The sequence below is a fragment of the Nipponia nippon genome, unplaced genomic scaffold (assembly GCF_047370975.1).
Source record: "Nipponia nippon isolate SJK-2023a ecotype South Korea unplaced genomic scaffold, ASM4737097v1 scaffold_4, whole genome shotgun sequence".
NCBI lineage: Eukaryota > Metazoa > Chordata > Aves > Pelecaniformes > Threskiornithidae > Nipponia > Nipponia nippon.
Window position 1 is genome coordinate 12,237,574 of NW_028262358.1, and position 15,535 is coordinate 12,253,108.

The 15,535-nt window shown below is 37.3% G+C and overlaps 1 protein-coding gene across 1 annotated transcript; it reads left to right on the top strand.

Annotated features, from left to right (window-relative positions):
- The first annotated feature begins 91 nt into the window (after positions 1-91).
- Positions 92-15,499, top strand: TRMT6 (tRNA methyltransferase 6 non-catalytic subunit). Its single transcript, XM_009467607.2, has 11 exons — positions 92-244; positions 2,504-2,631; positions 3,047-3,156; positions 6,077-6,168; positions 6,257-6,340; positions 7,559-7,683; positions 8,961-9,325; positions 9,565-9,650; positions 12,876-12,978; positions 13,062-13,148; positions 14,542-15,499. Exons 1-11 carry the CDS (start codon positions 144-146, stop codon positions 14,713-14,715), a joined length of 1,455 nt encoding a protein of 484 aa, XP_009465882.2. The 5' UTR covers positions 92-143; the 3' UTR covers positions 14,716-15,499.
- Positions 15,500-15,535: the final 36 nt, after the last annotated feature.

Below are 15,535 nucleotides of genomic sequence, written 5' to 3' on the forward strand. Positions count from 1 at the left end.
CCCTGCTTCAGCGCGCGGGGGCCGGCGGTCCCTGCCATTGGCGGGAGAGCGGCGCATGCGCCGCTCTCCCGCCAATGGCAGGGACCGCCGGCCCCCGCGCGCTGGCCGCCCCCGCGACGGAAGGCGCACGAGCGGCTGTGGCGATGGAGGACGGCCTGAGGCCGGGCGCGCGCATTTGTGAGGGGGATTGCGCCGTCCTCAAGCGGGACGACGTCTTCAAAGCGGTAGCCGTGCTACGGCGGAGGTGAGGAGCCGGTCTGGGGCTTTCGATCCCGCTTGTCGTCTCCCCCCTCGGCCAAGGTTTGCGCCTTCCCCTCCCCCCACCCCTCCGTGAGGCGATTCCAGCGGCCGTCGCGCGGCCCCAGCTGAGGGAAGGGGGGGTTCTGGTGCGATGTGACCCATAGCTTTCCTGTCGTGCTAGTCAGAAATAACGGCCTCGCTAGGCCCATGTGACAGGCAGCATGAAAAATTTTAATGCTGTCTCCGTTCCTGTGACTGAAAAATCCCGGAAGATCTGGCTGCGGTTTTTGTAAGAATTTGAAAGATATTTAATGTGGTTTTGTGTTGTCATTGTCAAACTGGTACCGATTGAATAGGAGAAGAGGCGCAGCAGCCTGAGAAGCATATCTTCATCATACTTATTTCACTGTGGCATGTAATTTCTGTGAGATCCAGCACTGCCTTGTTAATAATAGGGATTGGCTTCAGTGGTCTCATCGGTGTTAGACTGTAGGAAGATGCTAGCTGTCAGTTCTGGGTAGTTACTGCTTTGGAGAGGATGCTATGAAAGGTCTCCTATTTCTTTTTCCTAGGCCAGCTGGCATAGCAAGAAGTGCCTGCACCCCAGCAGGAAATACTGTAATCAGTGGACACAGTCTGGTCTCTTTCCATTGCAGCATACAGTCTTATAGTGTATAGTATGTATAGTTTATGTGTAGAAGTCAGTATTGGGTAATGTGGCCAGACATCTGATTCAGTAGCGTGGAGATTTGAAAGTACTATGCTTGAATAAGACTGGTTTAAAAATGGCATAGCTTGGACCTAAGAATTTGGGAGTACTGGTTATTGATAGGCTTCATGTTCGCCAGTAGAATCTGGCACCAAAATCAGGTAGTTACTCTGTTAGCCTGCAGAGCACTGCCAAGATCTGTTCATTAGGTCCCTCCTCAGTTTTTGTTTAAAACCCCTATGATAAAAGAAAGAAAGAGTAAAAAAGTCAAAAAGTAAATATTGTCACAGGAAATTAAATAATTTTTGCATTAATTTTTTCTTTTCTATAATCTGATGAGGGTAAGGACACTCCAAGAACATGTGACAATAGCTGTGGTTGGATATTCTGTTTAGAAGGGACATCAAAATGAAATTTGAGCACATGTACACAATTTCTTATCTATATAAATTCTTTTCAGTCATTTCAAGTCTTTTATAATCATTTATTAGTCTTTTAAGATCTGTGTTGGCAGGGATTAATAGACTTTACATGAGCAAGTATAATGTTAATTTTTTATTAAGAGGGTTTGGTAATATGTCTGACAGACCTTTTTATTCTTATGCTTTATTTAAATTCTGCATTGTATTTTGGGGTATGAATAATATCGTATTTAAAATATATGCATGAATTGTCTACTTCAGTCAGTAGAAAACTGGAAATAACAAAGAACTCAATCTTTTTGCTCAGCTTCAGAGTTAGTGATGAGTATAATCAGCATAATAAGAGCTCATATCGGTAAGTTTTGATTCAAATGTGAGTGCGGCATAGACCTGTGTCGATGTGTGACATAAACAGTACCTGTTCCACCATAGTACCTGTTTCACACCTGACTGTGTGACATAGTACCTGTTTCATTTGAGAAGATCAGTATTTCTCTGGTCAGCAAGGAAACCTTTGTAGGTGAGCCTGAAAGTTAAAGGCTTTGTGGGTCCTTTTTTGTGTGAAGAAGGAAAAATGCAAACCTCCCTTAGGGCAATCAAAATGAAAGATGATACTTTTTTTTTTTTTGTATTATTAAACCTTTGTAGGATTACATGACACTGCTGTCTGTTTTCTTCATAGTCCTTTGGCAAATGTTATTTCAAAGGAGCTCTGCAAAATATATGTTCATGCTCATCTTTTTGCACTAATCTCCATGACCCAACCTAGATTTCATGTACTTTAGATTAATTTCATTCTTTGCCTTGTTCTGACTTTCTCTGTCAAAAATGGTACTATATAATTCAAGTGCTATATCCTTGTTTTATCTGCCATTTTAGAATTCTTTTGAACTGAAAAAAAATTCTTGCTGTATGCTCAATTTAAGTTCTTTGTTCTTCTCCTAACCAGTTTCAGTTTAATGTGGTTTTGTGGTTAATAGTAGTTGGTGTTTCACTTTTTATGCTTGTCCTGGTTTTCTTCAAGGATACAGATAAAAATGGCATATGTGAAGCTATAGTTTACTTTCAACTATGGTGGGTTTCAGACATAGTAAAAATAATGCTTTTAATATCATTAACTTTATTATTTCAGAAAAATTATTTTTGAGAAGCAGTGGTTCTATCTGGATAATGCCATCGGACATATCTATGGAACTACATTTGAAGTAACCAGTGGTGGAAACCTCCAGCCAAAGCAAGAGGTGGAAGAGACTACTACAGGTATTAGAGAGGATTGACTGGTGTTTGGAAAAACGAGTTCTATTTAATTTGTTTCTTTGATAATACCAAAGATGATGGAAAAGCTTTCTATTAATCATTTGTTAACTTAATGTTACTTATATTCTTTCTGTCATAAAAGTGCATGGTTTTGTCTTGATCTGCTGTTTCACTAGTCCTGTAACAAATCAGCTTTTTAATATGGGAGAAAATCTGAACCTTAGTTGGGGTGAATATATATACTAAGGTTTATTTTACATATTACATTTCATTGATTGCTTGGGCAATACTTTGCAAGGCCATGAAGCATGTGGGTTTAATCCTGAGAAGTCTGCTTTCTGTGAAACTAAAATCATATGTTTTCCAACTTAAAGATATTTAGAGCTAGATTTTACAAGTCTATATCCTTTTCCTTTAGAAACAAAAGAAGCAGGTACAGATAATCGTAACATAGTTGACGATGGAAAGTCTCAAAAACTGACTCATGATGACATAAAGGCTTTGAAGGACAAGGGTATTAAAGGACAGGTAAAAATAAGGTTTTGGTGTCATTTCTGTGCTACCTTGATGGTTATATTTTAGTTTATGAAATAGGGTATTCTTTTTATCGGTGCATAGACTTCAGTGCTTTTTCTTTGTTCTTCTGCTCAAGTCATGTGTTTCCTAAAGATCTGTTTTTACAAAAATTTTTTTTCAGAGAAAACTTCATGTAGCGTTGGCAACTTTGTCAATAGAGAGTAAAGTATGAATTTTTACGGCATCAGAAGTCATAACAGACAAAAAGAAATATTAAAACTGTTAAGGAAATACAGCTTGCCTAATCACCCTTTAGTTTTGTTTATTTATAAGATTCAAAATATTATTTCTGTATTACAGGCGTATTAAAATTGTGCAATAACTAAACTATCAAAGGAGGAGGAAAGGATTATGGATAAACACCAAAGTATTAACACATAACACTATGTAACAAATGTACTATCAGTGCGCCTCTAGGCGGTACCTACCAAACGCATGTGATGCCTGTGCTTTATCTGCACCTCAGAAGCTAAGAATATTCTCAAGAGATCAGTTCTGTTCTGTTAGAAAAGGGATTGGATTTTACCCCGCGTTTTGTCAACAAGAAGTGAGGCCATCTTAAACGTTAATAAACCATTGTAGCCAATTCTGTTCTGCCCATGTTATCAGTCAAAATTATCTCTCATCTTTGGTTTACTCCTTCTAATAAAAATAAGAAATTGCTCATGCTTACATCAAGTTCATCTCCTCTTTGCATCTTGCTGTTTGCTGCTGCTCTTCAGAGCAGCTGTTCTGCTTTTGCCTGCTTAATGGGTCCAAGGAGTTTAGACTGGTATTTCTTCTGTTTCCGTGGTTGTGCTGCTCGTGGTGGTCTCTCTTTGAGAAGAATGTACTAATCAGTCTGATAGCTTTGATGTTTTCTATTCGTTCTCATTATCTGTGGCAGAAGATCATTCTGGCTTTTCTGTATGTCCTCAGCATGTCTGTGCCATACATCTACCATACTGTTATTTTAGATTATTAAAATATCTTACTTTGTTAATTCTGGCTTCTGAACTGTACCTGAATATTCATTTTAGACCGTGTTGTATTAGCAGTAATAGATATTATTCTTCCATAAATGTCTGGTAAAATTTGAACTCATGTTTGTGAATGGCATGTCTTTGTGATGCAGGCTCACTTTAGAGATTATTGTTCTTTGAAATAAAGCAACCGCAGTGTTAATGGGGTTTGATTTCCCATCACTTCCCAAATCCTTCCCAGGTCCTGAGGGATAGGTGTTAGGATGCAGACATGTACAAGCGGCATGTACTCCCAGGGCATTGCATAGTGCTGCAGCTTCCCTTTGGCTTGTTTTGCTTACCCTGCAGAAATACTCCCCAGTTTCCTCGCTGTAAATTTTACTGGGGAAAAAAAAAAGCCACCAAAAACTCAGATAACCCAGACACTGCATTTAACTTTTTCCAAGAATAAGGCAAAAAAAGAAAGATGTGCTGTTTCGTGCCATTAATAGTAGATTTTAAGTGCTCAAAGGGCTTTAAGAAATAATGGCTTGAAAAATAGCAATAGAATGTGAGAAGTATTTTGGAGCAGGTTCTTAAAGTGCAATGGGAGATGCAGTGTCCACATTGAAAATGCTCCTTTTGTCGTTCGCTACCACCACCCTCTCCAAACTCCTGTGAGGTGAGGTTATACTATTGCTCTTCCTACAAGTTTAATAAAACTTACAATTTTGGCAGTTAAACTACTTTGATCACAACCAAAGTAGCACTCTGCAGCATTTGTTCTTGTATTGCAGGCATGGGGACAAACCCTGAGCAATGAAAGCTTTTTTTCTGTTGGAGGTCTTAATGATCTCTCCAGCTGGAACCTGAAAATATGAGGGAGAAGAGTTGGATTGGCAAAAGGAGGAGATTAGGAGACCAGGAGACAAAACCTGGAATTCTGGGGAAATCTAGGAGCTAGAGAAGAAAGAGGTCGGGGGAGTATTGTAGGAAATAGTAAATGCTAAGGAGTTTGACATCGTGCAAGGAGCTGGTACAGGAGTCTAGCACAATTTGGAAGGCAGAATAAATTAAGTGGGGTAAGGGAGATGTCTGATAAGTAGCCAGAGTACAGGGGAAGAACTAGCACAAGATGGAAACAAAGATACCCTCAGAGATAGAGATGCTAAAGTCAGACAAGAGACCCAAAGAGGGAGTTGGATTAAAGTAAATATTACATATGACATCAGGTTCTTTGGTTTGGTTTGGTTTTGTGAAATATTTTTGCCTGTATAGCTTCACACAGGACTTAGGGTACTGTCATGCAAACCAGTTACTATGGGGAATGTTAGACTGACAGAATATGTGTCAGTTGTTCCATAGTAGCTGACAATAAACATAACTCTGCTTCCTTCTAAAGAAATTAAATTAAATTAAAAATAGCTAATCACATAGAGAAAGCAGGGTAGTCTCCTTGACATTCAGCATAGGATAAGAACATGTAGGTACTGAGGCTTCACAGTAAGAGCTGAAGTAACGACTTGCTGATTCTGAAAGGAACGATACTGGTGTTTCTTTGTTTCTGGCCATCCAAGTCTGCCCTCTCTCATGAGTTAGTTCTGGCACCTACCCGACTCCTTCCCCACAAAATATCCTGTTTCCAGGACAAGCATTTTCAGTTTTATCATTTTTATGCTGGCATTATGTAGTGAAAAGAACACCTAGAGGCAGAAGTATATGATTAAATTCCTGCACATAGTCAGTGTAGTGCCTCAGTTGTCATGTTGATCAGTAGAAATTTACTTTGCCATTAATGTCAGTAGAAGTGAATGGTATACATGCCTCTACTGGAAGAAAATATTTTCAGTGTTTGTTTAAAAAAAATACTATATATGAAATGAATGAGAAATAAATACCAGCTATAATAAAAATAAATTGTCTCTTCCAAGGAAATAGTTCAACAGTTAATAGAGAATAGTACAACATTCAGAGACAAAACAGAATTTGCTCAAGATAAATACATAAAGAAGAAGAAAAAAAAGTAAGTGAATTTTAAAATCTAGAAAATACTTAGTAGTTCTCTAATTTGTTGAGCTTGAAATAAGACTATTACTATGTGTTTCTTACAGATATGAGGCAGTTATTACAATTGTGAAACCATCCACTCGGATTCTTTCAACAATGTATTATGCAAGGGAACCTGGAAAAATTAAGTATGTTTTCATTTTGTTTCTTTTTTCATATTATAACAGAGAGATATTTTAATATTTTTCAAAATACCTGTATTATACCAGAGTATATAATACTCCTCGCATCATCTTTTTTCCCTGTTAATGGAAAGATTGTACATTAATGAAAAATAATGTTGATACAGAAGAGGAATCAATATGCTATTGCAGTGAAGAGAAAACTGTCTTGCATGCAGCATCAGCTTTTACCATTTCCCTACCACCACCATCTTGCTAATTATCTGTGTAGACAGAGGCTCTTGGCATTTGCAGAGGAATCTTTTATCTGTTGTTGGTCAGTGGCATATTGTCTCTCTTCTCTGGCTCAGTAATCAAAATAACAAGCCACCTACCAGAAACAGGAATTTTTGTCTTTAACATGTTAGGGAATCAGATCTTCTTCAGTCAGAAGTCTCCAGAATTTAAAAACAAATGGTTAATTTTGGGGGGGCAGGGCAGAGATCTAGCTGCGTTTGATTTTCACTTACCTAAATTAAATGATACAGTGTTCCAGACATTGTTTAAGATGGACTGATTTATTGTTTTTAAAGTAGTAAAGGTAGATCTAAGATGCTGAGACTGAAAAAACTACTATTTATGTTATTTAAGTCTTCTCAAACCTTTTTCCTTCTCCTTCACTTGGCTTTATTTATCTATTAAGATTAGTTGTAATTTCCTTTGCCATGACTGGGCCTTGTCAGTGCAGGCGCTGCAGTCAGTAGACTTAGGTTTTGATCCTGGATTGCAGGTGGTGTATGCTACTGCGAAACAGGTGAAAATCACTGAGGATACATTACTGGATTAGGAAATGCGCTCAAGTATCGTTTGTTCTTCACAAAACTGACATGTTAGAGAGAACAACAAAAACTTGAAAAGAAGTTTAAAAAATATTTTGTCTGACTGGCACAGCACGAGATGTGCACTTTATGATGTGCACCCTACTTCATATCCTGCTTTTGCTATTTTCATGTAAACCTAAACACTCATTCCCTGCTAATTTCTTGTTGGCTCTGTTTCTAGTGCTTTTTTATTACCAGATGGTTAATTATAAGTTTCTGCATGGTGACTCTGAAGGCCACTGATGCTGTTTCTGAAAATCTACCTGTAATCCAACTTTTTTTTGACAGGGTCCTGAAATAATACACAGTATTTCTAACTGTAAGAAAACTAATTTGGTGTTTCTTAAAACCTTCTGTCTTATAGCCACTTGCGATATGACACCCTGGCTCAGATGTTGACTTTAGGAAACATCCATGCTGGCAACAAGATGATTGTAATGGAAACATGCGCAGGCCTTGTGCTGGGTGCCGTGATGGAGCGAATGGGAGGCAAGTAACATGGTAGCTTTAGTAATGTACAGGCTGAGGGCTTACTTGAAACTTAAGAAATACGCATCTCTGTGCTACTTTTAAAAGGCACTACTTCAAAATACTTTCTTGGTTTTTAAAATTGACTTTTACTGTCTCCAGTATTCAAAGAGATACTTGTTTTTTCCATTGGAGAAAATTGTATTTTGCATGTTTCAGTTGGATTTATTTTTCACTATTTAAAAAAAAAAAGAAATTTAAAGTTGATATCACTGTATGTAGATCTGTTTTAGTTTCTGTCTTAGCATAATGACATTGTGTTCAGAAAAGGCCGTAAGGAGCTTGTATGCAGGTTCTTCCCAGGTACCTGAAGTCCAGGAAAATGAATGGCAGAAAACAGGAATAGTAACACTGGAATTCAGACAGCCCACAGCACTGAAAATGTTGTCATTCCTCTTGTTCACCGTGCCAGAGATTTAACGTCTGCAAAATGTGTATTTTAAAAGTAGTATATGACATTTTCTTGAGCATATTCTAGGAGAAGTTTGACTTGTTTTTTATTTCTCAAACTCAGTTAATTAGTTTCATCGTAAGTCGTTCAAAGACACTAAACAGAAATGACAATTATCTTCCAGAAGACTGGAAGGGTAGGAAGTGTGATGTAATATTGTGGACCCAGATGTGCTGTCTGTTGGCTGAGAAGCACACGGGCAGTTGTACTATAAATGGTGGTTTTTTCAGCAACTTTTGGCCATAGGGATACTTTCTGAAGTGAATTAAATAAGATGCAATTTCAATATAGCTATTGAAAAGTTCTTTTTAGTATGTTTAAGCATCTGACATCTCTTCCTTTAGAGTCTGGATGTGGAAGAAATTCTTTGCCTATTAATGCTGTTCAAGTTAGCTTTTGGTTTTTATCAAAACCACTCCATAGTTGTCAGTAACAAATACTGTAGAAAATTTGTCTTTTAATTCTTAATTAAATTAGCTTTTCTAACAAATTGTCACTGCTTATATGTTCTGTGCTAATCCTAAATACATGTTTAATACGTGCATGATCTTTCAGTTACCTTGTTCTTTTGAGTTGCAGTAACTGTTGTCCTTCCAATAAAGATTTTCTACATTGAGGCATACTTCAGCAGCCTGTTAAATTTGATGATGGTTAGATTAAAAGCAGGCAATTTACTTACCTATTCTTAAGTGAATGCTTCATTTAAGCATTTTAGAAATTGAGAAGATTTAAGCAATGTAAGAAATTCTGGCTTTCCAGTGTGTTTTTGATTCTTTTGCTCTCACAGGCTATGGATCCATTATTCAGATGTATCCAGGAGGGGGACCTGTTAGAGCTGCTACCAGTTGTTTTGGATTTCCAAAACTTTTTTTCAATAATCTTCATGAATTTCCTCTCAGCAAAGTGGATAGTGTCCTCTCCGGGACATTTTCTACAGACACCCTGCCTTCAGAACCTGAAGATAACGCGCTAGGGGAAGAAGAAAGCAATGGATTGACTGATGAGAAGCAGACTTCCCTACAGGAAACAGAAGAGGAATCTACTACTGAAGCAGCTATGGAGATCAACCAAACAGAAGAGCAAGAAACAATGGACGTTAATGCTGAAGATGTAGAATTTAAAGAGAACAAAGAAAAAGAAGATAAAGAAAATGTAAGAATATTTATTATGGCTATTGAAGTTTTAGAACGTCTGCATACTTAAAATTCTCTCGTCTGAATCAGACATGCTGAAATACAGGTTATTCGGGTGTTAAAATAGAACTCTGAAAGTTGTCTTTTGTCTTACGTTAAGCCATCTAAGATGCAAAAAATGAAAATTCAGTCCATGCAATAGTGGTCCAATATATAATTACCAGTTAAAGTGCAAACTATTTGTTTTCTTGTTCAAAGGTTCGGGAAAAGCAAAGAAAACAATGGGAGAGAAGGAAAAAGCTAATAGAAACTGCTGCTTTGTTGAGAGAGAAGAATGCTGATGGGTGAGTTTGTAGTTAGAAAGGTCTTCTGTTCGAAAACATATCTACAGAAAATAATTTCCTTTCAAACAAATAAAAGCTTTGTTTTAAAAATACCCTATGTTTTTTCTTAATTTTTACAAGCAAGCCGTCAACCCAGGTGTGTCTTGGGTCTTGTCTGGCTCTTAACTGGTTGAGATTTTTTCTGTTATTTAAATGGTTTGAAATTTCATGATCTAAAAGTCAGTTTCCTGACTAGCTATGAGTAAACAGTAAAAAAAAAAATCTACCCGGTGAGAAACAGAATCCAGGTAGAATTTAATACAAAATGACTGCCGATAAAAATCACAGGATTCTAACTGGCAAAGTAGAACCTGAGGTTTTAAGTTTATTAAATTGGAACTAAGTTGGTTGTTTTGGAGTTTGGTTGGTTGGTTTGTTTTTAGAAACTCATTTCTTTTTTACACAGGAAAAAATGCATAACTTCATTTTACCTGCTTTAGACAGGATCGATTGTTCCCAAGGAACAATTTAACATGAAGATGTAATATGAGAAGTTTAAAACAAATACGATAAATATATTCCTAGAAATTCAGCCCCACAATAGTGTAAGAGCACTTGGTGGTTGTGACTTTTTCGTGATGTTCTTAGCAAACGCTGAAGTGATTTGAGTTAATCAAGTAACACTGATTTGGTTAATTTAATAACATACATATTCATTTTTTCCTCCTAAGAATATTGGCTGACTGGGAATAAAGCTGTTCTGCTTGGATAAATTTTAATACATGTTTATTGGTTATGTTTAAATGCTTGTGTATAATTTTTGGTTTTATTATTATGAAATGATTTAACTCATGCTCATTCATATTTTAGTATATCTCATCTAGCATATTTAAGTGGTAGAATTAGCGTTTTCTGTGAAGATGCAGAGACAGGTCATTCTGTGTTCTCTGAAGCAATAAAACGGTAGAGGAGGTTTGTAAAAAGTACTGCACATCTGTCTGGCAGCAGCACCACCACCGGTGATGCCTGTGGATGACCATTAAGCTGCCTCAGCAGTGGTAGTGTTTTATTACAGTTTTACCGCTGTCTCCTGCACCCATCATTATAATTAATGTCTGCGCATGGTCTGGCAAAGCAAAAATTAATATTTTACTTTACTCGATTCTTCCTGTAGTGTAAAATTTGTAAAATATTTGTAAAACATTAGGTTGTTGATTAAGTTTGAGTTCAAGGAAGCCTATTTAGTATTTGTCTCTTGTTTTCAATCACTTGTCTACTTCTTACGTCCTTTGTAATGCACGAAAGCTATAATAAATTATATACTTGAAGGGATGAGTGATTTCTTGCTTTAGGAAGTCTTCAGCATGATGGGGAGGAAGAGAGGTTTGTGGCTGCTTGAAGGCACTGTCCCAGATGGCTCAGTCAGGATGACCTTTCTTCAGTCATCTGCCTTTTATAGCCCACCCTTTGTTTAGATTGAGAACCACAGGGTACATACACTGCTAAGCCAGGAAAAATTGGCATGGAATAAAGAAATGCTTCAAACTAACAACTTGGCACGTGAGTAGAAGCAGGCAGGGAAGTCAGGATTTTGTTTTGTTTTGCAGGAGAGAAACGGGGAAAGGATAGGTAAAAGCTGGTTAACATTGGAGGTGGGGAGAAAGATTAGGGCTTAATGTCAGAGTAGAGAAGAACTGGTCATTAGGTAAAGATGGGCACCAGCTTTAGGAGAATTACTTCGTGAGTTCCTGAATTTTACAATATTAACTACCTAATGTAGAAGATAAGATAAAATTTTAATAAAATTTGTCTTCTGTGCTGTTAGGTGGTAAAACAGTCCTTCTACTAGACCTATTTGTTCAATTCCATTTATGAAAGTTGTTGTCTGTCATAGGTCTTCAAGGGGAAAAAAGGAAGACATTCATTGCTATTCTTCTAAAGATGACTTTTTTAAGATAGACTATTAAACTCTGATAAGATAAAAGCAGAAATTGGTTTATAGACACTCCATGTGTTCAGAATTAGACACCCCCCCCCCCCACCACCCTTCCTTGCCCTTCCTCTACCTCTTCCTTCTCCCCTCTCACCTATTACATTGTTTTGCGACTGGCCGGACTACCTGCTGACAGCAGTATGTGCTGCCATACGAGAGAACAGAATTTGATTTTTCACGGTCTCTCTCATCTCTCACTTTGCTTCCTGTTGTCTGGCAGAGCTCCTGGCAGTGTCAGTGCAGCACTCCGAGCCTTCTGAGGCACAGTCTGGAGTCCTTTTTCTTTATGCTTGGTTAATTACTGAGCACAAATTTTTTGAAGTGTGGATTTGAAGTAAATGGCCCGCAAGGCCATGGCCAGCAGAAAACCAAACCAGAAACAACTGTAAAAGAATTGTCTCACCTCTTTACCTCTATTGTATTTAGAAAATTGAACATCCATTTTTACCTCCCTTTTGTTAGGTAAGTTTAACAGTGTCTCCAGTGCTGTACATTCCCCTGGAGACCAAATGTTAGTTGATGGGTTGTCTCATATAGTATCTGTACACTGAAGAAGTAGTTTAATTAGCTCGTTCTTTCTGCACAAGTACAACTTAATAACGAATTTACTCAACTATTTGTTAGCATCTAGTTTAGCAGTGATTTTTTTTGATTAAAACTCTAGATACCTGTAGAGAATCTTGACCATCTGTAAATCCAAGTTATACTATGATATTAAAATGAGGATAGAGAATAAAATATGAAGCCTTTAAGTTGGCAAGGACATAATTTCTTTCTAACAGATTTTTAGTCATGCCCATTAAGGGATTGTTTTCTCCTTAAATAACAACTTTTTAATATAAAACTGTATTTAATGAAGATTACCCAGTTTAAAGAGTCACAACTGAGGTTACATTCTAAGCAACAATTAGCAGTCACAAAACTTAAATTATATTTGGACAATGGTCTTAGGGTAGAGAAAGCAGCATGCAAATTCTTGGATCACAGAATGTGGAGCTCAGCACAGCTGAAGTGAGTGCTTCTGCAGTGCACTTAATATACTGCACTTTAGGGAACAAGTGTTTTATCCTCTTAATTATGCAAGTAGGAAATTGTGATTTGTTTTTATATTTGGGGAGTTGTTAGAGCCATGAAAACATGCTGATTGGCAACATTTACGCTATAATTGATCGCTGTGCTAAGTAGGAGAAAATGTCTCTTGATGAATAGGTTTTAGAAGCAAAACACTAATGCGCATGAAATTTCTTTTGCAGCTTAATTGTAGCCAGCAAGTTTCATCCCACTCCTTTACTACTTTCTTTATTGGAATTTGTTGCTCCTTCAAGGCCTTTTGTTGTCTACTGCCAGTATAAAGAGGTAAATCAAGCATGTTATTTTAGCTGGTATAGTTCAAGTTTGAGACTATTCTGCTGTATAACCTACTATTTGGTTTTTTTAAGCCATTATTAGAATGTTACACAAAGCTGAGGGAAAGAGGCGGTGTCATTAACCTAAAGCTGTCTGAAACCTGGCTACGAAACTACCAGGTAAGGATTGCAGTAAGTCGTCAAAACTGCATGAATACTGGAGAGCGAAACACTTTCTGAAAATATGTTTAAGCTGAAACTATGTATAAGCACGTGCATTTGTTTTACCTGAAAGCAGTGGGAAAATATTCTGAAGAGTTTTAATGCTTCATTGCAACAATTTCAAATGGAAATTCTTTATTTTCTTCTTCTAAAACATTTCATTTAAACATTTGCTGAAATATTTGTAGCACACTGACAGATTTAATAGTTGTGCTGCTTTAGTGGCTGGACTAAAGTGAGGAACAATTTAATGTCATGTAAGAGAAGTGTAGCAAAATATTACAAGTGTTTATTCATTTCCAGTTGGTTTGATAGCTGAAAAAAAATCGGTAATGTTAAGAATAGTGGTGACCTACAAAGTCAGTGCCTTCAAATAATACCTTTCCTGGAAGTAAAGTAACAAGAAGTTTCTGGTCTGGGAACTGAACAATGAAAACGAGATGAGAGGGGAAAACATCTCCACAGTGAAAAATGTCAGTTCGACTAACTTTGAACAAGATGTTTGCAAATGTGGAGTACCCTCTCAACTATGAAGACGCAGAAGCATGTCTGATCTCTAAGCAGCTCACCACCTCTGAAGAGGTTCTTGCATTTTACTGACTTTCTCCTTGCCCATAGGCTTCTGGAGTCCATAAGGAATTATTATTTAGGGGATGATTTAATTCAAGGGTAGCCATGATTACTGACTATTAATCAGGCAATTGGGAATGATTAGGAGATTCACAGATGATGATATTCACACAAGTTAGGCGTGGCAAGGGTTACTATGTCCAGGTGCACTTAGGAACAAATACTGCACTGTCTCCTGGTCACAGGTAAATCAGCTGAGAGCTGTGATGGCAGTCAAAGCACAGAGGAGGCATGACTGAAGAGAAAGCATTTACAGAAAAGCGTAACATAGCTGAAAGCGACAGTTCATTGCTATGCCTTACCTTTAGAGTAGCTACGTAAAGATTATAATGACAGAACTGGAAATCACTGTATTACTTAATGCTGTTTTGTTAGACCAGCTGTGGCTTCTTGCAGAGTACACCAGTTCCCAACACGTTAATGAGACTTTCATGTATCCCAAACCTTGACTTCATAATTTTGCTGGAAATGCCATGAAGAAGTAATCAGTAAGGCAGTAGCCTGTATTCTTATGTATTTCTATAACTGGTTTCTGGTATGCAGATACTTTGCCCTTTGAAGATAAATACACTTTCCAAATGGCTGTTTGTTGTGGTGGCTGGAAAAAAAGCCCTGCGTCTTACACTGTAAGCTTAAATTACACAATTTGATGTGCACATAGAGAGTGAGTTGTTACAGATGCTTGTTTTTTTGTTTGTTTTTGGGTTTTGTTTTTTTAAAGGTCTTACCTGATCGAAGCCATCCAAAACTGACAATGAGCGGAGGTGGAGGGTACCTTCTATCTGGTATAACTGTTGTCTTGGATAAGGGCAAGTCTGATTCCAGTAATTTAGAAGCACTGAAGATGGAAGAGCCATCATCTAAAAGATGCAAAGTTCAAGACCTTCATTGTTAACATTTGAAGAATTCATTTCTTTTTTAGATCTCGGGAGTCCTACTGTTAGTAAAATAACAAGTGTGCTTTCTGTGCTCTTGACCGCACGGACATTGTACCTGTCATACACCTGTCAGCAAAAAGCAGCAGAACTACATGGTAGGGAGGGTTGTCTCGCTCTTTACCAGTTTACATGATCAGAATGAGAAAAACCCTTGGAAGCAAACATCTCACTGAAAACACACTAACTTCAAAAACAAGAGAAGATAAAGCATCAGTGAAGGCATTCTGTTTGTTTGTTGCCAAAAGTGGATGTGATGAAGTAGTTTTTTCAAAGGTTGAGTCCGAATCAACACATTTAACTTAGCTTCCCATTTTCCCAGAACAGCATCAGGGTAAAATGTTCTATGTAGTGATCTGCTCCCCCTTTGGACACAGAACCTGGCTGTGTTCAGTAATTTAAGGAATTAGAATGAACAGCAAAAATAATACACTTTGCTTTCCAAAGGAACAATAAAAAGAGAATACTAATACCAGAACTTTACAGCAGGCCTGAAATAAATACAGAAGAGAAGTGTATGTTTGTAAATTAAAATACCAAATATTTAAACAGAATGTCTCTATTAGTATTGCCTGTCATTTTCCTGAGAGTTGTTATATGTTCTTAAGATACGACTATTTTGAAAACCACTATATGTATAAATATTTATTCTACTGTTTTATCCTTCACGATGTGTAGCTTTTTTATTATTTTTTTTAACTTTGCATTTGCCATTTCAATTAAACTGCAGGATGTTTTTCCTTATGAGATTTATTTCCTTTTTCTTACTTTTCCCTCTTT

Bases quoted from the DNA above. Each gene is read 5' to 3' on its own strand.
- TRMT6 (XM_009467607.2), top strand. From the start codon at position 144: ATGGAGGACGGCCTGAGGCCGGGCGCGCGCATTTGTGAGGGGGATTGC. The intron at 2,632-3,046 runs GTATTAGAGAGG...CTTTTCCTTTAG, and splicing joins GGTGGAAGAGACTACTACAG to AAACAAAAGAAGCAGGTACA. The intron at 3,157-6,076 runs GTAAAAATAAGG...GTCTCTTCCAAG, and splicing joins ACAAGGGTATTAAAGGACAG to GAAATAGTTCAACAGTTAAT.